This window comes from Cebus imitator, unplaced genomic scaffold (assembly GCF_001604975.1).
Source record: "Cebus imitator isolate Cc_AM_T3 unplaced genomic scaffold, Cebus_imitator-1.0 Scaffold438, whole genome shotgun sequence".
NCBI lineage: Eukaryota > Metazoa > Chordata > Mammalia > Primates > Cebidae > Cebus > Cebus imitator.
Window position 1 is genome coordinate 1,144,768 of NW_016107753.1, and position 23,962 is coordinate 1,168,729.

General features: G+C 34.2%; 1 protein-coding gene across 2 annotated transcripts in view; it reads right to left on the reverse strand.

Annotated features, from left to right (window-relative positions):
• Positions 1-6,761: 6,761 nt before the first annotated feature.
• Positions 6,762-23,962, reverse strand: part of NAALAD2 (N-acetylated alpha-linked acidic dipeptidase 2) — a 56,349-nt gene continuing 39,148 nt past the window's right edge. For both annotated transcript variants that reach the window (XM_017510387.2, XM_017510386.2), the window contains 6 exons: positions 22,297-22,388; positions 19,939-20,029; positions 17,934-18,198; positions 14,695-14,776; positions 13,407-13,499; positions 6,762-8,080 (listed from right to left, as the gene is read on the reverse strand). In XM_017510387.2, coding sequence (XP_017365876.1) covers positions 7,891-8,080; positions 13,407-13,499; positions 14,695-14,776; positions 17,934-18,198; positions 19,939-20,029; positions 22,297-22,388 — 813 coding nt within the window. In that variant the 3' untranslated portion in view covers positions 6,762-7,890. The remainder of the gene's footprint in view (positions 8,081-13,406; positions 13,500-14,694; positions 14,777-17,933; positions 18,199-19,938; positions 20,030-22,296; positions 22,389-23,962) is intronic.

Sequence of the window (23,962 nt, forward strand, 5' to 3'; positions counted from 1 at the left end):
GTGCGTGCCTGTAATCCCAGCTACTCAGGAGGCTGAGGCAGGAGAATTGCCTGAACCCAGGAGGCGGAGGCTGCGGTGAGCCGAGATCGCGCCATTGCACTCCAGCCTGGGTAACATGAGTGAAACTCCGTCTCAAAAAAAAAAAAAAAAAGAGTTTTGTGAACATTTTAAAGGGACTTTGAGTTATATCCCTTCTCCAAACTCTTGATTTTTTAAAAAAAAAATTTTAATCAGTTATTCCCCAGCCTGAAAATTTATGTCATGCATATATAGTAAGTAAACTCTTAAAAGCTCATTTATGAGGGCTGGTATCCCTTTTAGGATATTTGGGTCTGTACTCTGTAAATTGTTTTTATTTTAGCACTCAGGTACTTTTTAAATTATCTATTGGAATATTAATAGGTTATTTTGTTGTTTTGCAAATTTATTTGACCTGGCATTCATATTTGGTATTTACTTTGTTTTTGCCAGTATCATTCTGTGGCCTCAGTTCTGAAATGCAAGCTATTAAATCCAGCTTGTCTTCAGATTTTGTTAATAGGTTTTTCTGCTTATTTTGATTGGTAGATAGGGTTGTTTGTTTTCCCTGACTGCTTCCCTACTGCCCAGGTATCTTACAACTTGATCTGGTGTTGGATGGTTTGCCTTCTTTAGTTTTGTATATGCCTACGGCTTTACACCTGTGGCACTCTCTCGAAAATACCAGGCTTGCAGAGGTTTTCTTCTGCATAGTTATTGTTTGATTTTAACTTTTTAACAGAATTCTTCATTGCGAAGAATATCTTTTAAAACAGTGTTTTTGAAGACTGTGTTTTCATTAAAAACTCATTAGTGACTTGACTTAGTTTTTCCATTTAGTGGGCCACCTTTAATGTCCACTGAAATGGAATAAAACTTCCAGCCTTAAACATATTTTATGTTGCTTAAAGAGTGTGTGTCAAAATAATTCAATTTTCCGTTCCTTTTTGATTAGGCAGAGATGCTATTTAAATGTTTAAATTTTTTTTAAGACATTACTATAAAAGTAAGATTAGTGATTGAGTCTTGAAAAGGGAAACCTTCCTGAACTTGAGGCACGTTTCCCTCCTTCCATAAAGAGGTTAGATGGGTGTATTAATATTTTTAAACATTCTGATCCTTTTCTTCATTTTGCTTATTTCATTTTGCAGTTTCATATTTATTCAGATTTTATTTTTTATGATTAACTTCTTAATGTCTGTATCCTCTTTATGTTTTAGCCAGCAATTGTATCCCCATTCTCTAGTATTTAGTATTTTCATTGGCTCTTGTAGACGTCAGCCATGCATCACTTAAAGGCTAGTACCTGTACATTGGTTAGTCAGTGTTCTAAGAACTGTAATGACTATTGACTTAATCTTCCCACCCTATGAGGTAGTTTTTTAATTCTTATATTACAGATGACGAAACTGATTGATGATATTAAGTAGCTTGCCGAGAGTTCAAACTAGTGAGTATAAAGATTTCAAACTCATGCAGCCTGACTTTGTGCTGTTTCATGCTCTTAACCACTATTCTATTCTGTTTTTGTCAGTTAGGTGAATAGGCTTTATATGAGATGGGCGTATAGCATGGAAAACTATTAATAACAGCTTCCAAAGAAGTTTCAGAATCCTTACTGCACAAAGCACAAAAGTTTTCATTGACATTTTGATACTGATATGTAGCTTGTAAATAGTAATTCCTACCTGTGTTAGATAAAACATGCAATAAAACAGCATCAAGTTTAGCTTTGATAAAAGGGAGCAATTACAGTTGGTGTGGAGACAGACCAGTTAGGATTAGGGCATCAAATACGGCAGCAGCAGTAGGAAGAAAAGAGATTTAGGATCTTGAAAGGTATTAGGGACTAGATGAAAATTTAGGATAATAATTCCTAGGTTTGGGAATTGAGGGAGAGCTTAAACAATATAGAGAATATAGACAGATTTTGGAGGAAATGATTTTCTTGAGGGACTGCTAAGTCCAAGGAATGTTTACAAGTCCTCAGCAAGTACTACAAGCTATTGGTAAGATGTGAAGCTCACAGTGAGGCCTTGTCTGGCTCTCAGGATTTGGAATCATAATAGGCAGTAGTGTAAATTACTATTTAGCTAATTTTGAGGATGCAACATTGATAGCACTGTGAACTTTGAGAGCATCTTGTTTTTATTAAAAAACTGGCAATCCCTGCTTTTGATTATTTTGTTAGTAGGAGTGCACAAGCCTGGGAATAAGTAAATCCAATACAGGAGTATTTAGGTTCACCTGCTAAATAACTCTGTGTGCCACCCAAACCATCTGTAATGGATCCTTCCCCTTATGAAAACATTCTTTTCCCAGAATGGGCAGGGAAGGCTGGATGGGCAAAAGCAAAATAAATCTACCACAGACCCTTGCTTCTGTTAGTATCATGATAAAATATGATTGATAAAACTAGGCATGATATATTCTTAAGGTACAGAAAATGTAGAAGTTGTCTGTGTCAAGAAAACCCGTCAGTTTTAAATGGTACTTTAGGTTGATTGTAACGAATGGGATCATTATAATTTTATGTACAACCTTAAAAGGCTTCCTACTAAAGAAAGCTGAATTCCAGTAACAGATTGAGCCGAGACTACTCAGTTCATATTAGAGGACAACCTAGACTATTTTTTGATGCCTTAAAGATTCCTTCAAGTCCACCTTCTACCTTACCCCCAGTAAATCTACTTAAAATCATCTGTGGGAAAGTGCTGAATGGAGGCAGAGGTGGGGAACAAATTTAAGGGAACAGAAAGCCAGTGGCAAGACAAAACCAGAATCTGAAGATAATTTAAAACCTTCAGGGAGTCGGTGTCTAATCACCAGACTTAATTCACGTGAGTAGAAATTCATTAGGAATTTAGAAAGTATTAGTTATAAGAGGTAACTTGAAGCTGTGGATGTAATGATAGTTTGCTGTCTTTTTTTATTTGCATAGTTAGAATGTGGCAGACACTGCTAAGATGTTAAGATAGCTTTTCTCTTCAGAACATCACCATGATTATTTACATTATTCCACCTGTATTTTACAGATGGAGAAATGGAGGCAAAGAAAGGTGTGTAACTTGCCTCGGGTCACACAGATAGCAAATGGTGAAATTTAATTTTAAAATTAGAAAGTTCTTAAACTCGTAACCATGACACTGAAGACATCTAAGTCAACATGTAAAACCCAGAATCTAAATGGCCGTTTGCTTATTAGTGCTTATTCCTTTCTTTCCTAGTATTAAATGACTAAATTACCATGAGAAGATAATGTGCTTTTAGTTTTCGCAAGAGTTGAGCCATTGATTTTCTTACTAAGAACCTCTAAAGGGCTAATGGGTAGTTGACAAAAATTAGGGATGGATTTTGCAGCTGCAAGACTGAGTCAAAGTAAAAGGCCCATGGCAGTAAATCTGTCCCTTGCAGGCAGTTTGTTCTAAATGCTTGTGCATAGAAATAAAACCTTAGCCTTATTATCATCTGGACTCTGAACAATTTTTGCATCTCGGTATTTGTGTATGTGGATGATTAAAAGGCCACATGTGTAGACAGCTAACAAGTCACTTTGTGTGGGTGAGAGAAACAATTCATTAAAAGTAAGTATTAGTGTATTAGGCAAACAAATTCACTCATTTCAATTATGTAAAGCTAGCTAGTTTCTCAGTTCTAGCAAGTTAGGGACGATATCCCATCACATTACAGGAGAAAGACAATCTCTAAAGGTTCTGAAGTTTCAGAATGTTTTAATGGATTAAGAACCACGGGTAAAATGTTATAAATTGTAGGATACTTCTCCCAAAGAGATCCTCTAGCATACATGGGTGATCTACTTTTCGTATTTGTGATTTGCCAGGAAATACTGAGTTCACTTGAAGTTAGTTTTTTAATGGTTTCTCCTCCCAGTGCATTGTTCAGACCTGATAGGTATAAAGTTTATAGATTTTATTGTGATAATTTTAATAAAAGTTTGTAAGCATCTTTAATATTATAGTGATTCCTTTGCTTAATTATTTTGTTTTTCAACAAATAAAGTCTCCTGTGTGCTGGAGATAATTAAACACTCTGCTTCCAAGAAAGGGTACATCAAGGATAATAAGAGGCTGTTTAATAAAAATGATGCCAAAGATAAGCCTGTAGAAACTGTCTGTCGCACATATTTGATAGATTTTATAGATGAATTTTGTGAAGGATAAATACAGTTCCGAGGGGGAAAAAAAGAGTAGGAGGCAGGCCAGACAAATACAAGAGAGGGGAAGGGAGAAAGAATAATAGGGTATGAAGAAGCCTGGCATTGACAGATGGTATTGGCCTGTTCAGAAGCATTGTTTTTCTAGCTTCTTAAGCATTAGTCTCACTCAGCATTGGGTTTGGGGCTCCTCTAGATTCTGGCACGCCGTGATAGATCATGCAGTCAGTAACTAAGTCCTGCTGATTTTCCCCAGTCAAGTGCTTTAGTCTACACCAAGCCTGATCTTTAGCCCATGCCTAGAATTGGCAAATCCTCCCAGGAAAGAAAACAGTTGGTAGTCTAAGATAGCTAGAAAAGACTCAGAGACTTTTAATACATCTAGTCTGCAGTGCTTCCACAGCTCTTTGGTATCTCTAATGTCTTTTGCATTTGATCCATTTTTTCCTAGTTACTGCACCTGGGAGCGATTGCCAGTACTACCACATCATTTCTGGTAGTGGAGGTCCCCATTGAAGGGTTTTTTCATAACCTGTAGCATGATCACATTTAGGAAGATCACTCTGGCTCTAATTAGTATAATTCTGATACAAAGGGGAAAGGAAATGAGATGATCTGAAATAAAGTTTTGTATCATTTAATTGAAAGATACTGTTCTTCTGAATTTAGAATAATCACATTGGGGATTGGAAAAAGATGAATAAAAGTTATTAAAAAGGTAGAAAAAAAGATCAAATGAGTGCATAAAGTTAAAAAGCAATTATAAGAAAAAAAAAACATTAGTACAGTACTGTAATTATTTCAAAAGTTACTATTTTACCCTAAACTCATTTCTATACTTGAAAGCTCAAGGATTGATTGATATTTTTGAAATTGTGAACTACATGGAAATCTTAAGATGTCCCATGTATATGTATATAAATGAGTGTTATCTGTATCCTCAGAATAGGATAAACTAATAAATTTCAAGGGTACAAAATAGGATTACTGTTTGTGAACTGTAATGCATCCCATTACTCTGTACTTCTGTCCGTTCAAAATGAAACAGTAGTTTTTATCATTTTACCCTTTACAAAAGGGAATATTCTCATGTAAAAACTTTCAGAAAAATACAGAGTACAGGTCACATAAAGTTCTACCACCGAAATGCAAGCATGGTTGATACTTTATATATTTAGCTTTGTCGCTTTTTTTAAACCAGCAAGTCCTGGACAACTTACCATATAAATGAAAAATATGTATGTAATCATGTTATAATCATTTTTATACTATAATCAATTCCCCATTGGTATTAGCTTGTGACTTATTTTTACTAAGATTAAAAAAAAATGCCATAGTAAACACCCTTGTATCACATATATTGTCATTCTGTCCAGTTTTCTCTATAGAAACCAATTTTTAGAATTTCTGGCCAAAGTATATACACACATTTCACATGCTTTTTACTTACTAGTTTTTATGTTAGACAACTTCTGATTAACCATAATTTGGTTTGATAAATGATTAAAAGTATTACATTATAATAATAATTTATGGCTTATTTGATTTTAAAAGAATGTTTTAAAACAGGCAATATACTGTAACAAAATATTTCCTTATTTCCTAAGTATTCTTAAGAGAAATAGTATCTCAGGACTTGGATGAAAGAATGAGATAAAAGGGGAATAATGATTAACAGCTTAATTCAGTTGATCTCAAATGCTTAGGGGGAAAAGTTTTTTTAAAAAGTTCAAACGTATGCCCTGTTCAGCATGTGATAACACATATCCTATATTCAGTGTCCTGAATTGATGATGGTGCATGCCCCACAATCACTTGTTCTGTTGCTAACAATCAGATATTGATTACGAATGATAAAAGCAGAATAAGAATTAAAAGAAAAATAAGTTGCAGTGATTACTATTTTACCCCAAACTTGTATTTCAAACTACATACACTGTTTTGTCTTCAGGAAAACTACCAGTAGGAAGAACATCCAAGAGATTTCTAAACCTCTGTGCTTTGTCTCCTTTAGAAATCACAGAGTTAGAGGGAACTGATGCCCAGAGATACATAGTGATGTACTCAGCTGGGTAGTAGACAGGATAATTCATGGGTCTTAATGCTGTATTTTTTCTACAACACAATGCTTCAAAGCGAAAGTTAAAGTGTTATACTAAGGTAGTGTAGCATGGTAGTGAAGCTGACTCCCTAGATTTGAGAAAAACTTTTACAAAAGTCTTAATTGTGTATACTTATACTTCGTAACACAACTTAACTGCCTCTTTAAGCAGAAGAAATGGAACATACTTAAAAGTTACGTTGATGACAGAGTCATTGCAATACTTGCAACTTACTTTATTGTGGGAGATCAGTGAAATACCTTCCAGTAATACTGAGATGTATAGAAAATGTCCCTAAACTAAATGCCCCCACTGTTTTAAGTTAAACTGTATTGTTGGCCTGGGAGCAAGGGTAACAGGGGTAGTTTTTCCTTGTAGTTAAGCTTTGAGCTGTCACTACCTATTTTAGTTTTTGTGCCTTCCTATGACAGCTCTTCTGCTTTTTAATTCTTAACTTGTTTTGGTGTAGTAGATTGCCAAGTTTATTGAAGTTTTAATCATAGTTTACCTGTAATTGAGTCACTGGGATCTCCGTAAAAGTTTGCAGATTCTGACATATATTCTTTATAGGAGTTAGAGTATGAAAATTGTAGTAGCTATTTTCATCACCCATCAGACTTAGTGTTTATTAAGTAGAGCTAAATTATTAAATATGTGAATATTACTGGCTTTTTCCTGACCACACTTAATGGTGATTTCACAAGAGAAGGTATATTATTCTGGTTTCCTTGCCAGACTTTTTTTTTTTTTTTAAATCATATTTATTAAGGCTTAATTTTCATATGGTAAATCATGTATACATGTTAAGTTTACAGTTTACCACTCAGATCAAGATAGGGAAAATTCTCATCTATTGGAGAAAGTTTTCTCATACTTCTCTGCAGCCATCCTCCCCAACCTGTCACTTGCCCAGGCAATCACTCATCTAATTTCTAACACCACAGATTAGTTTGCCACTTCATCTAAATAGAAGCATGTACTATATAGTTATTTGTCTGGCTTTTTTCCTTCAACAGTGTCTGCCAGTAATATTGCATTAATTGAAAGTTACATCATTTTTATTGCTCAGTAGTAGTCTATTGTGGATATACCACAGTTTATCCATTCATCCATTACTGGACATTTAGGTTGTTTCCACTTTTAAGTTGCAATGAACATGCATTCAAGTATTGCTGTGATCATTGTTTTTCCTTCTCTTGAATAAATACCTAGAAGTGGAATTCTGGAGTTATAAAGTAAAAGTATATGTTTAACTTTATAGGAAACTGCCAAACTGTTTTCAAAAGTGGTTTTACCATTGTACATTCCCACACTCACCATTTCTGAGAATTCAAGTTCCTTGCTATAATTTAGGGAATTTTACTTTCTCATTCTGCCACAAGAGGAATTTTTAATTTCATTAGATTAACACTTTGCTAATATAATTATTATCTTTTAAGAGGAAAGAAATACTTTGCAGATGAACAAGATCGAAGCCTATAATCAAAATATGACAGCAAGATTATAGAACACCCTGGCTTCATAAGTTAACAGAAAGGTGAATTTTATCCTCAGACTTTGAGCAATACCTTTAATGGTTACCCATGTGAGAGCTTCCTATAACACTTCTTTCAGAGTTCCAGCTGCTGCCTGAATTGTAAAAGCTGCAATAGAAATATGTTTCTTTACTTCTTTCCAGGCCAAACGAGAGTCGACTTTATTTTCAATATCAAAGATAGCATCATAGATGCCAGGAAATGATTCTCCAGCATATTTGTTGTGGCTACTTGGAGCAAATATGATGTGCCTAAAACAAAAACAAAAAAAAAACAAGGCAAATTGAACTAAAGTGTATACATATATTTCATATGCTTTTTGTTTTCTTTTGTTAGACCACATTATGTTTCCTTGTGACATTCACTTCTGTAACTACAACAGGAAGACAATTGATTTGAGATACTTATGCAAATTATAATTTTAAGCCAAGAAAGGAGCTAAAATATGCATTTGCTAAGACATATCTCACCAATCATATACCATGTTGCAAATGCAAAACAGGTGGAAGGAAGTAGGTTCTTGTAAGTTGTGCAAAATAATCATTCAGCTGCCCGTGAACACTCACAAGCATGATAATATGTAAGTAAATGGATGTTTTAATAGGAGATTGAGAGAAATTATTTTTGTGTTGCTTTTAAAAAAGATTAAACAAGAATGACAATTGTTCCCAATACTTTTTAAACATTAAAAAGCAATTCTTTGTAGAAGCCTGTATTCCAAAATGTCGCAAATGGTAAGGATAATGAAGTTCATTCCACAAAGGTAGAACAGTTACATGTGGGTTGCCCACAAAGACACCCAACTTTTGGTCTAGAAAGTAAGTTTTATAATTGCTTTTCTACTTCAATGTAAGCAGCTCAAGGGATCAAGCTACTTCTTTCCCCAATAAGTATGTAGAATTGTGCTTTCCAGAAAGGGATATATTTTATTAAATACATCAGGAATTAGGTCCAATAGTCCAACCCCAGAGCTTATTCTAGAATAAATCTGTATGAAGCAATATAGAGCTCCATATAAGTCAGTATTAATAATCAATGACAAATCTATAATACTTATTTACCAAAGTACATCAGGATTTATTATCTGGGCTTTTAAATCTTCATATGGCCTCAGATGGATATTTTTTATTAAAATCAGTGTAAGTGCTAAGCTGTTGATAAGCATTGGTATCCTGACCTGTATATGAGTCAAGAAATTAGAGGTACAAGTCATAGGTATGCCTAAGTATACTTAACCCTCTTCTGGAGAACTGTAAAGGAAAAGTACAGCAAAAAAAAAAAGATTGACGGAATAGAATAATCTTTGAATCATTGATCTGGTATTTAATATCTCAATGACCTTTGGAAAATTGCCTAGCTTATCTAAACTTGTCCCAGATGTGTAAAATAATTGAAATAATATAGACTCTGAATAGAGTAGTGACTGAGTGGGTTGTAGAGTGAGACTGCAGAATACTAGCATATTTACTATCACCAGAATACTGTCCACTATCAGCCTTGTGGCCTTGCACTGTTTATTTAACCTCCCTGTGCCTGTTATCTTAAAAATAGTGATGATAAAAGTACTGTCCTCAAAGATTGTTGTGAAAATCATTAGCTATTATTCTGAAGCTAAATCCTTTTCATAATTCTCTCAGATAAGAAGCAGGCGGTGAAGTAAAAGAAATGATCGACAATTGGTAATGCTTAAGCAATTCAAATACCCTTCTGTGAAATGGCAGACTCAAATAGCTATTCTAGTCCCATAACCATTCAAACTCTGGTCTAGTTCTCAAGGTTTCAAGTATATGATGATTTAATTACCCTCCACAATGATCATTTCTGAATTTTTAAGAGGTATCAAGAACTAATGCAGCAGACTATAGAATACAGCCAACACTTCATGGTCTTTCTTTTTTCCTCAACCTTTCCCTCAGTACATAGTAATTATTCACTGATGAGTTATGATAATGCAAATGTTTTTAGAATTTCATAATCAAGTGCTTTGCAGTTTTTAAAGACTTTTACAGTATTTCACTTGATGTTTGCAAGAAAAGTAAGCTTTATTTAATCCTTTTTAGATTACATTACAGAGTGTGTTCATTTTATATTCCTGCTGTGCAAATTACCACAAACTTAATGGCTTAAAAAATACGATTTTATCTTACAGTTCTATAGGTTAGAAGTCTGAGTAAGTCTCACTGAGCTAAAATCAAAGTATGATCAGGGCCACATTCCTTCCTGGAGGAAGGAGGGGGAGAATCCTTTTCCTTGCTTTTCCAGCTTCTAGAGGCCTCCCACATTCCTTCACCATCAAAATCCACAACTGCATTTCAGACTGAGTCTTCCTCAATGGCATCGCCCTAACTTTCTCTCCTGCCTGACTCTCACAGGAAGACTTTTAAGGACCTTTGGGATTACATCATTAGGGCCACCAGTATAATTCGGAATACTGTCCCTATTTTAAAGTCAGCTGATTAGTAACTTTAAATTCCATCCGCCACCTTAAGTACTCTTTGTCATGTAATGTAACATACTCAAAGGTTCTGGGGTTTAGAAAATAGACATATTTGGGAGGCCATTATTATGCTTAGCACACAGAACAATTAATTTATGTGGAACTTTCATTAGGGAAAAAACAAGAAAAGTAAGAGAATATAGAAAATGAGCTCAGTGGTAGATAAGGAAGGATTTGTTACTTATTTGTCGTTGTGATAGTTTCAATGTATTACCCACAACTCAAAAATAATAAAGCTTGCAAAATTTATCAAGCATGCTGCTATGGTCTGAATGTGTTCATTCCCCAAATTTGTATGTTGAAACTTAATCCTCCAGTGTGACAGTATTAAGGGATTATAGCCCTTATAAAAGACAATGAAGGAAGCTAGCTAGCCCTTCCATCTGTTCTGTCAACTCAGGACACCCTGAAAATAATGCCATGTATGGGACAGGCACTCATCAAACACTGAATTGGCTGACACCGATCTTGCACTTCCCAGCCCCTAGAACTGTGAGCAATAAATTATTGTTTGTTATAAATTACCCAGTCTCAGGTATTTCGATATAGCAGCAGGAATGGACTAAGACACATGTTTTTTATTCACAATAAACATTTAGTTATGCTTCTAAATTTTAAGATGAATGTTTTATATATTCCACACTAAAAACATTTTATTTTAAAATATGTACAATATTTTCTGATTTATTCATTACTGAATCTCAACTCTTAAATCAAGTTTAACTTAAAGCTGCCTCCTTAAATATTTTAAGTTCAGCCTAAAGGTTTCTCTGTACATAGTAAACAATAACCTAAATGGAGTTGTCAACAAACTGAATCTACTCTTGTGCCAATCACCAAGTTTTGGCCAATCAAAGGGGGGCAGTTCAAACTGTGTTCAAATAAGGTAAACTCTGAGCTATAACCAGTCTGGCTGTTTCTATAACTAATTTCCATTTTCTGTATGTCGCTTTCCTTTTGCTGTCTATAAATCCTCATCCATCACGTGGCTGCATTGGGGTCTCTCTGAGTCTACCATTCTTTGCTCAATTAAATGCTATTAAATATAATTTGGCTAAGGCTTTTCTTTTAATACATATATAATGCATATACATATATATAATGGCTATACATATATACATCAGATTAGTCTAATTTTCTTAGTCTAATTATCAAATTCTACATGCTAGAACAATTTTATTACACAACGTATTTTGTAATCTCTCCTTTCTTGAGGTTCATGAAATAGCAGATCTTAAAAATGTCATTGATCCATTATACATACTGAAAATTTTTACTTTCAGATTTTATTAGATTTATAAGATCATTTTTAATCTGATCTACATTGCCAGATGAGAAAAAAATTATTTTGAATTAAATTCTTTAAGACAAATGAGAAATTCTGGGTAGCTGGAATTGGTATTATAACTACATTTCTCTCAGCAGTTATTGGGAAAAGTGTGCATATGCAGTATGTCATATCAATCCATAAAGTAATCCTTATGATCATTAAGGAAGAACTTATTTCCATACTACTGCAGTAGACTAAAACAAAAATAAGAATTAGCATTAGAATATAATCTTAATATTCAGCTAATAGTTCAAAATGCATTTTTGAAAATATGGTAATCCTTGGAGGACAGTTTGGTAGTAACCTAATTAAATTTGAAAATGTGTTTACCTTTTACCCTGCAATCCCAGGTGATTATATTAACAAATGTTCAAATAGGACACAAGGACATCTATACTGTGTCAATACTTTTCATAATAGTAAGTAATTGGGAAAAAAAAAACTAAAAATAAGATGTGGGGGAGGGGGTGCAGAGATGAGTTCTAAAAGCCTGTGCTTGTAATTATGTAAATGTTTATATTAATCATTAACATGTATAAGAAAGGTAACATATAGACCTTTATTATTATTATTTGCATGTTATTTGATTATAGACTTGTAAAGTTGCAATTATCATCATCTTAATTCAGATGGGAAAACCCTAGAAGTTACTTGCTCTAAATCACATATCCTCAAGTGAATTGGAATACAGATTTTCTGGCTTTGAATTTTAGGACCTTTCTAATTTCTACTAGAGAACCACTGTTTTAAAGGACTTTGAGCAAATAGAGATCATCCAAAGGCATGGAGCCAAGACACTGCAAGAGAACATGATGCAGATAGGAAAATAGAATACAGAGGCTTCCTGACTTAACAGTGGGTTGTGTCCTGATAAAACCATCATAAACTGAAAATGTCACAAGTCAAAAATGCATTTACTATGCCTCATCAACCAAAGATCACAGCTTGGCCTAGCCTACCTTAAGTGTACTCAGAACACTTACAGTAGCCTACAGTTGGGCAGAATCATCTAATGCAAAGCCTATTCTATAATGAAGTGTTGAATATCTCATGTAGTTTATTGAATACTACACTGAATATGAAAACCAGAATGGTATATGGGTGCTTGAAGTATGGTTTCTGCTTAATGTGTATTGCCTTTGCACCTTTATAAAGTCAAGAAATGAAATCTAACCATTGTTGAGAACCATCTCAAAAACCTAAAATATTATATGGAAACAGAGTTAGACTTATTTTATTTGACTTTGAATAACAGAACAAACTCAAAGAGAAAAATATTACAGGAAAATAGATGTCAGATCTTTATGAAGAAAACTTTCTAATAATTGGACCTTTCATAAAGTGAAATGGGCTTCCTCATGAGGTAGTAAGCTTCCCATCACTGGAAGATTCAGAGACTGGATAACTTAATTTATCTGAGATTCTATAAAACGGATTCATGTAGAAGGCTGAACTAGATGAGCTCTAAAATTCCCTTTAAGATTATACAGTTTGAAGATTTTGTTAGAGTTCTTTTTTAACTATCCTTTACCATTTTCACTCACAGCAGAGCAATAAACAATATTAAATTTATTTTTCTAGTATGTATTATACTATTATTAGAGGCACAATCTTAACCAAATTCCCTTTACTATACATATTTGCCTTTCACCCATCTAATGGCATTAAAGCTGACTTCAGGTATGCTGACAGGTTTTGGTCACAGTGATGTATTTGGTGCCCTTTAGTGGATCACCTGTTGTTTCCTTACCTATAGAATGGCTTTTCTGGTAAACCAAGGGGATCAATGAATGCTCTTTCCAGGAGCATCAATTGGTCATTCATCATTCTCACTGCAATGGGACTTTGAGAAGAACATATATATATAATTATAAACCAAACTACAGAATCATGTTTCAAAATAATATTAAATAAAAACAAGGTTTGGGAAAATACATTTCTAAAAGCGATAAATTTTTAACAAAATGAATATTAACACAGTAATGCTTTAGGTGGTGAGCTAGAAACAATAGCAGGATCATCTTTGTAATATTTACAGTCAGGAGAGAGACCTAATGGGAAATTGTTTGTTATATTTTTCTGGATCACACATCAATCAAAAAGTACTCAAAGACATTCTTTACTTCTTTCTAGGAAGATAGCCAGGCCTCCTGGAAAGGTAGACGGAGTGAACTCTTAAGTTATTCCTGATAAGTCTTTCAGTTCTACTGCATTAAAAAGGAGCAGATAAAGGAGGATAACAAAGACTGGTTTCAGAAGTCTGTAGGTGGGTAAGAGATAGCTGAACACAATGGATAGGGAATCCCTTTTTACACTCAGACTATCCCTTTAGGGAGCTGCATAAGTTCCCTGAGCTCCCCTACAATCCAAAGGAGAATGAGGTCCCTTAAAATAACTGTTACAGCTTTCTTCCAATATGGGAAGTGCCAAAGTTTATTCTGATCAAGTCTGAAAAAATAAACGTGACATGGACTCTACTGTGGATAAATTTATGCTTCTTACGTGGTATTTACTTTGAATGTACTTTATTTTCAATTTAAAAGTGGAAAGAAATAAAATGCAAAAAAATTATCAATGATAAAAGAATTTTTAAATGAGTACATAGGAGTACTGGACAAAGGTCTAGTAAAATATATTACAAATGCACTTAAACCCATAAAGCTATGAATTTCCAGCCATAGTCAGAACTGTCATCATGCAAACTCTTAACGATGGGTCCTTTTGGCTCTTGTCTCTTTGGGATGAGATTTTAGTCTACCATTGAGAGCAATGCTCCCCAACTTTATTGTTATTTTAAATCATTGGATGTGGGGGTGGGGATGTTTTAATTCTGTTAAAACGCAGAATTCTAATTCATCATGTCTTGGGTGGGGACTGATATTCACCTTTCTAACAAGTTACCAGGTACTACTGCTATTGCTGGTTTGCAGACTGTAATTTGAATAGCAATGATTTAGGAGTTAATGCTAATATGAGTGAAAACAGTTCATTCTAGTAACCAGATTGCTTAAAAAAAAAGGTAGGTATTTGAAACTTACTTGTTAAGATCAACTTGTATAAGTCGTCTATGAAAGTCTGAAGCAGCCTCTGAGAAGTTTTTCACAGCAGAAAATAAAGAGTCTTTTTTAAAAATAGAAAGGCAGAAGAAAAATTAGCACACGTGCTACACATTTCAGGGCTTTGCTTTCCCACCCTCCCCATTCCAAACTGACATGACCACACAGATGCCAAAGCCATTTTTCTACTGAGTCTTCTTGCAGATCCATGAAAATTAGCAGAAAATATAACAAAGAAATATTGTATGAAAACAAAAAACGGCAAAATTGGTTCTTAAAGGAAATAACTTTCAAAAATCTAGGACACAAATAATTTCTTAACCCATAGTTTACCAGAAACCCAGCATTGTTAATTTATTCATTCATTCAAATACACACTGTGACAACAAGTATATGCTACACACTGGACACAGCTATGCATTAGCTATGATTCTGTAATTGCTACAGGGCAAAAAAATACCAATTCTTGTTTTCAAATAGTGTATTTAACATCTTGTTCAACAGCTTAGCTGTGACAAACTGATATATCCAAATACTGAGAAAGAGGATCAGATTTGGTCTGGTCAGAGTCTTCTTTAACTCACAATGCTTCTAAGGAAACTGATTAGGTTCTCAGTACAGTCATACCTCAGTTTCAATGGGGCCTCGGTTCCAGGAACCCCTGCAGATACCATATTCCATGGAAGCACCTCCCTTATATAAAATGGCATACTATTTGCCTGTTACCTACACACATCTTCCCCTATATTTTAAATCATCTCTAGATTACTTATAATATCTAATGCAATGTCTATAAATCACTTCCTTCATGTACATTCAATGTAGTGCTCAGAGCACAGCAAATTCAAGTTTTGCTTTTTTGGAACTTAGTGGAATTTTTTTTTCTGAGTATTTGTGGCTTGCAGTTGGTTGAATACATGGATGCAAAACTCACCAATAGAGAGGGCTGACTGTATATCATATTTTTATTACAACAATGTAGTTATTTTCCATATTTTCTACATAGGACTTTAAACATGCATTATTGATTTGTTGCTTGCATCAATCCTGTGGTATAAACAAAGCAGGAAATACGATATTCATTTTATAGATATAGCACTTACAGCTCAGGATCTATTAGGTCACACCTAATAGAAAGGATTTTTACTTCTGTTTCTATTACCTAATTTGTATTAGGTCTGACCTAATAGAAATCCTGAGTTGTAAGTGCTTTAGCTAATAAGTGGTACATTCAGTATAAGTATGATCACTATTTTTTAAAAGCAATCTTTTAGTTCTAGATTTTCCTTAAGTTTTAATTGTTTTTAAGCCATGTTCAAACCAAATAATGTAATAATAGATGCAATGGAAACTATGAGAAAAGAATGCTGAAGACAGAATTTTAAATGTCAAATGCAGGACAGAAGTCAAGATAGAGAACTGAAACGTATTCTTGGGATTTAGTGACACATGTCAATGACAACTTTGGCAAGAGCAGCAAGAGCAGTTTTATTAGAGTAGAAAGGACATAAGACAGCACAGTGGACTGGCTATTAAGAGGTAAAGAACTATAGACAGAGAGTGCAGATTATGTATTCATTCATTCATTCATTTCATCAATCATACCTTCATTCCCACACTAATAGGTGTTTCCTCAGGAACCATTTTTGCCTGGCATTAAACGAGGAATTTTGATTGTGAGGAAAGTGGGACACATCAGGCAGAAGAAATTTTTTTTTGAAATAGAAAAGCTATAATTAATCTAATCGATAGCCACCAATAGTAATGGTGATTTTTGAAAATATGACAGGGAAAACAGGCCTCTAAGAAGGTAAGTAGGTGGAGGAATCAACCTTGTATGAAGAAAGCCCTTCCAGTGTTACTGTGTAGTTTCTGTCTCTCAGTTGGATCCTGACTTATACAAACTGGTAAGACATCATTCACCAAAAGGAAATCAGGGCATTTAGGAAGACAACTGGATGCTGAATAGCCTCAGAACTACGAATGTCCATTTTGCTATAGGCTTTGCTCATTTTTTGGTTTTATCTCTCCTTATTTTCCCCATCATTGCAGAGATACTCCAATTGTATTGATATAAACACATTTTCTTTGCTTCATTTTTTTCTAGACCATAGTACCTGCTGTTATTTATAACCTCATAAAGATTACCAATACTAACCCTTTATATAATCATATTCAGAAGTCATTACTATTTCATACCCATTCTCTGTGTTCTTACAGCACTCTCTACATACCCCCATAATAACCTATTCTCTGCATATTGCCTTCTTCCCCACATGAGACTTCAAGCTGTTTTAGGACTATGATTGTGCTTTATACATACTTCTATCTCCCAGGCAAAAACATAGTACTTGATACACAGTAGAAATTCAGTGCATATTTGATAATTTAGGCATATACTAAAAATATGTTCCCCTTGAATAATAAAAAAGTAAGGTTATAATAAAACAGCAGTAATAGGTAACATTTAATGAGAACCAAGTGCCACCTGCCACAGCTTCTATATGTTACCTAACTGAATCTCCACAATGATCTTTGAAACTTAATATATTCTTTTTTATCTTTTCATTGTATGAAAGCTAACACATAGAGAAGTTAAATAACTTTCCCAAAGTCACACAGTGAACAAATGGTAAAGCTAGTGTCTGAAGTAGGCAAACCGTTTCCAAACCCAACCGTGAATTCTACTACATACACTATTTTATGATTCATCCCTGCTGTATAGCAGATGCACAGTGCAGAAGAGCAACCACTAAACGTCATTAATAAAAGGAGATAATGCTCATGACCATGTAAAAAATGTTTCATATAGACAAACACTAAAAGATATATGCAGTAATAATCATGATGTTGACAATAATTAATAATGTGCATGTAATACAATTTGTGGCTTTCTCTACTTCTTGATATTTAAAAATAACGTGACATTTTTCTAATGTTATTCCTATAAGAGTAAAAAATTTTAAAGGCCATAATATAGGAAAAATGTTTACCATCCCAGTGTTTCTGGTAATAACTCAGCTGCAATGGATTCATTCGATACATGCCAGATTAAATTAGATTCTTCAATAGGTGTTTGTTTAAAGTTTTTGTGTAGAAGTCAAAATAAGTAAGGCAAATATGTATTCTAGGATGAAACAATATGCATTGTTCATGACAGGAGATAACATCTTAAAGGTCTACCTTAATGACTGTAAAATATCAGCCCAACTATTTCTTACCAAATGATACTCCATGGTCTCTCAATTGTTGGTCATGTTTCTTGGATAGATTATAGATGCTCATTGCATAGTTTTTCAAAGCTTCTGCATAGTCTTGAATATTGAAAGGAATGATTTTAGAATCCACAAGCTCATATACCAGTGCTCCTCGTAACTGAGCCACAGAAAGTTGTTTTTTAAATGTGGGGTCGTAAAATTTCTCTACCAAGTCAAATGTCTCATAAATTGTGTGGTACACTGGGTAGCTGCTGTACTTTTCTGTTTTCTGAAAAAAAAAAAATATGGAGGGAGGCAAGTATAAATAAACATTAAATACTCAAGTTATAATATTTTTATGTAAACATAAAAATAACTTTAGAAAAAATGCAACCAGCCAAGCATGGTGGCTCACACCTGTAATCCTAACACTTTGGGAGGCTGAAGCGGGCCAACTGCCTGAGCTCAGGAGTTTGAGACCAGCCTAGGCAACATGGAGAAACCCCATCTCTACTAAAAATATGAAAAAAGAAAAAGAAAAAATACAACCATATAACACCCTGAGTTTTATCACAATGAGGCAAAATGCTAATAACTAAAACACTGTAATAAAATATTCACTGATTTCAAAAATTTTCTCATATTTATTTTATAATGTATGTCCTTCATTCAAAATGCTACACCTTGACTATTTTCCTTGTTGTATCTTCAATAAGTAAAATTAGGGAATACATATTCAAATTGCACCTCAGCACAGTCCAAAGTTACCTATCAATTGATCAGTAAAAAAAAGGTTCTAGGCAGCTAAGTATAGGGCTTAAGGATGATTTATTTGAATACCTTCTCTTCCTTCCCAAGCAGTTTATATCTAAATGTTATTTAAGCTTTACTACATAATTAAGAGTACCATTATGAATATGAATTATTACCTAGTAGTATACTGTATAAATTTTTTTTGGTTCTACGGTCTGCCTATTCTAATTTTAGTTTTTACCATTTGCTATCTTGTTATAGGGCTATCGTTCTCACTGCTTTTAATATCACTAAAAAGCAATCTCTGTTTCAGTCCTTCTCCTATCTAATTGTCTGCTTCTAATCTAAAGTGGTCTTAGAAAACAGATAACTTCGATCAAATTACAGAAGACAGTATAAAAGTGAACAGGCCTTGAAAAAGAGTTAAAACACATCTTTTATGTATTAAATGTAATGAATGTTAGTTTACTGAGTTTATCTCTCTATTTTGGGTTGAGTTGCTTTCATTTCTTTGTTCTTTGTTGTATTCTGAATAGTCAAATTTGCAAGATATATATATATATATATAAAATGGCAAGCAAGATTTAGGTGTACTGCAATTATGATTTGAAGACTTATTAAAATCTATGACAAATCTGTATCTGCTGCTGTAATCTTCCATTTGGATTATGAAATAATTTTAACATTGATGAGCAAATGTGGGATATGTTGGGTATATTCAAGTACTTGCATATCATCAGGATGTCTGTGTGGCAGTGGTGCAAACCAGTCAGTGCAGAACAGAAAAGAGGATCAAGTTAAAAAGAGTAACTTGCTTTATTTCCCAACCAAGAGTCCTTGACTCAGGTGACAGGCAGAAGTGGGAATACAAAGAGGAGCTTCCAACAATAACGAATCTTACCCTAATACTTCTCTTGACCAAAATATGTTCTCCAACTGCATTTTTCCTCATGAAAAGCACAGCAGAGCCTGCAAGACTAGGCTAGAGAATGAGATTTTTCTGACAAATTAAGAAAAGGATGTGAACTACTTAGTACTGATAACCAGCTAAGTGTCTGGCATTACCTTGTGAATTACCATTTCTTTGATTAGCCATAATAATGAAATGTTCACAAAATTACTCAAATTACTTCCTTGTCCATCTGCAAAGGGACATGCAGTCTATCTCTATCCCTGGGACCTCTTCTCAGGCCACATCCACCAATAACTCAGTGACATTCCTCGCCAAAGGACTGTAGATGAAATGTCATGTATTCAAACTGGTAAAATGGCTTACCTTATTCTTAGTGTAACGGGCTCTGCCTGAAGCAATTCCAAGTCTCTGAAAATAAGCTTCAAAGTCACTTCCAGATCCCAGCTTACTGATTCTAAATGTAGAATGCAATACACACACACACACATGCACACACACACACACACACACACACACAGAAATACAAACAGAAACAAGTAAATGATACAAAATTAAATAGCTGGGACAAGGAATTCTGTCCCAAGAATAGCAAGAAATTACATTTACATTTACAAGAAAAAATGGCAAATATTTTGCACCAACCTATAATAATAATTGGGCTGTGCCACCAAAGACTACAGCCTGGTGATGATGCTTTCTATCATGTTTTCAGCATTTACATTTTTGTTTAAAGGGGAAAACAACAAAGACATGGGCCCTGCTCTCAGAGATCGTCATCCCAGCACTTTGTGAGGCCAAGGGAGGCAGGTCACAAGGTCAGGAGTTTGAGACCAGCCTGGCCAGTGTGGTGAAACCCTGTCTCTACTAAAAATACAAAAATTAGCCAGGCTTGGTGGCAGGCAACTGTAGTCCCAGCTACTCAGGAGGCTGAGGCAGGAGAATCGCTTGAACTTGGGAGGTGGAGGTTGCAGTGAGCTGAGGTCGCATCACCGCACCCCAGCCTGGGCGACAGAGCAAAATTCCACCTCAAAATAAAAAAAAATAAAAGAAAAAGAAAATTGCCATTAAAAAGTCTACATTTAAGATCATAAAGCATCTAAATATGCCTTATTTCATTTTAGAAATAAATCTAATTATAATTTATTTCTTTGCATATGATTAAGAAACCTCTATTGTTCTATCACACATATATACATACATAAGATGTAAGACATGACAAATTTTTTGTAAAATAGTGGTAAGTCATGAAAGCAGAATATAAAATTGCATGTGCATTAAAAACATAACTATATATTTCCAAACAATTAGATTATTAGATGTGTTTTTGAGACTGAGCTCTTCAGTGTCTTAAAAATCTCTTTTGTATTTTACTATTTTTGCTGAATTGGCATGTGAAACTTTTATAGTGGACCCACATTCAAACTTTCACAAGTCCAATGTGAAATGAGGAATAAAGCTATAAACTGTTACTATTATTTGCTTGTACACATTGAGTATCCCATATGAAATGCTTGGGACCAGAACTATTTTGGATTTCAGATTTTTTTCATTCTATGAATATTTACATATATGTAACGAGATATCTTGGGGATGGGTCCCAAGTCTACACTCAAAATTCATTTATGTTCCATATATATCTTATATCCATAGCCTGAACTTAATTTTATATAATATTTGAAATAATTTTGTGCACGAAGCAAAGTTTGTCTTAAGTACTATAATGTGTGGAATTTTCCACTTGTAACATCATGTTGGTGCTCAAAAAGTTTTGGATTTTGGACCACTTCGGATTTCAGATTTTTGAATTAGGTACGCTCAATCTGTATTAGAAATGGCATTGCAGTAGAAAACAAATATATGCTTTTTAGTACATAATGTTTAGAAAAAAAGAAAACAAAATAAATTTAAGAAAGCTGCTGTAGCATAAGAGGCAAACAATAATATTTATATAAATTCTAAATTAATCACAAAATTCAGTGTTTATTGATAATGCTCCTTAATAAATTTACAAGCAAATAATCCAGCATTTGTTTTTTAACTTCATTATCATCATCTGAAGTTATATTATATATTAATACACCTAATACACACCTAAATGAAATTTTATGCCAGAATGCCAACTAGTGGCTAATAATGTAGCAAAACTATTTGGACTAAAAATTTGCAAAACTAGATCTATTTGTGTTCTAATATAGGCTGAAAGACTTCATGTGCTGGCTTACCAGCAAAACAAAGGCTGGATGGAGACATTCTTTTTTTTTTTTTTTTTTTTTTTTTTTTTTTTTTTTTTTTTTTTTTTTTTTTTTTTTTTAATTTGAGATGGAGTTTCACTCTTGCCCAGGCTGCAGTGGCAATGGTACAGTCTCAGCTCAGTGCAACCTCTGCCTCCCGGGTTCAACCAGTTCTCCTGTCTCAGCCTGACTGGGATTACAGGCGCCCGCCACCATGCCCGGCTAATTTTGTATTTTTATTAGAGACAGGGTTTCACCATGTAGGTCAGGCTGATCTTGAATTCCTGACCTTAGGTAATCCACTCACCTTAGCCTCTCAAAGTGCTGAGATTATAGGTGTGAGTCACCGCACCAGGCCAAGAATTCTTTATTATCTTCTCTGGACTCATTATTAATGAGACATTTCAGAATTTCATGTTTGGAGAAACAGAAGGCAGAGGGGAATTTATAATTTATCCTATAGTAGGAAAGGTGCATACAAGTAATTTACCGAGGCAAATTTTTATTTTCAGGTGAAGGGTCTTTTTCCAACCAGCTTTCAAACAGTGATTTACTCTCAAACCCACCATCAGGGCTGGGGATCTAGAAAGACAAATCAAATACTGGAAATCAGGGATAGAAACAACTATATTTATGTCAAAAGAAAACTATATGTGATTTGTCATCAATTTCTACTTTTAATGACATGTTCATATATATTTATATACATGTATATATAAGTTCCTTTATAGAAAAATTATTTTTGCAAATGGCAAGAAATAAATCTAGCCCAAATTATTGTTCATTCATGATGCCTACCTGTGTTGGAAATTTTGCCATGTACCTAAGATGTAATTTCCTGCTTATTTTGGTGAACTTTTAAAGAGCATTTAAAATTTTTACAATGTCATCATTTTAATGTTTGGCAGCTTAGATTTCTGTTAGTGGGAATATATTGGAGAATAATTCAGATATAACATTTGCTTTTGTAAATTGTTTTTGCCTAATAAGACCTACAAAGCAGTCTCAGAACAATAGAGGTGACATAATATGAAGCCCCTCTTAACCTTTAAGTCTTGGTTTTGCAGGGCAGGCAGGGTTTAGTGGGGCATTATTCTTTAGAAAGTCTTATACAAAGTTAAAATTTTATGGATTTTTTTTTAAAAAGGTCTACATTACCTCAGATTACTACTTAGGAATTTTAAGAGCTCCTATGTTTGTGTGTATATATATAAATATTTTTATTTCTTTCATTAAAGTACATTTACAAACTTATACTTGCTTTGTCTTTTGACACTCTAAGAAGAGCAGGGCCATGTGATGGAAACATTGTGGGCTGTGGACTGTGGACTGTGGAGTCCACCTGGTCTATTTTAAATCTCGATTACTACACATATTGGTCGTATTTTATTTGCTTGTTTGTTTATAACCCTGCTTTGCTCAAAAACAGATCCAAGGCAGACTCTACCTAACTAACTGTGAAAGGATTATAACTTGGTGAATCGCTTCCTCTCTTTGAAACTTAGTCTTCTCTCCTGTGAAAATGGGGATAATGGTACCTTTCTTAACATAAGCATCTGATATTTTCTCTGGCCTTTAGAGAGAGTTGGTTATTCTAACTTCTGTGCCACTATACTTAAAATGTTTTCTATAGATATTTACTACGCTCTGAACTCAGAAGAGAAATGCGGAAAAAGAGACGTAGTTTCTACCCTCTTGGACCTCACAATTAAATCTAATTGCGATACACACATCAAATACAATTTTTAATACAAAATTATAATAAGCATTTAAAAATAAAATATCAAAGTGCTATACGGAGATGTGGATAGGGGATAGGAGATAGATGTGTCTCTAGGTAAGGCCCTTCTGAGAAAATGGCAATTAAATTTAAGAGCATCTAATAAAGATGTTGGATACTGCCACGTGTTTTTGAACAATTTCCCTGTTTCAATCTCATCCCACTTATTTAGAGGCACAAATGTGTTGTGTTTACTGATAACACAAGCCCACATCAGCCTTCAAGTAGATGGCAACAGTGGTAAATCTGCCTTCTTCCATAGCATAATGGTAGGGCTGGGAAGTGGTCTCTTGCCCTTAGCTTAATATGAATGAGATGGTACTTTATCATTGCATATAGGACCTACAGCTTAGAAATAGCTTTGGAACTGCACATC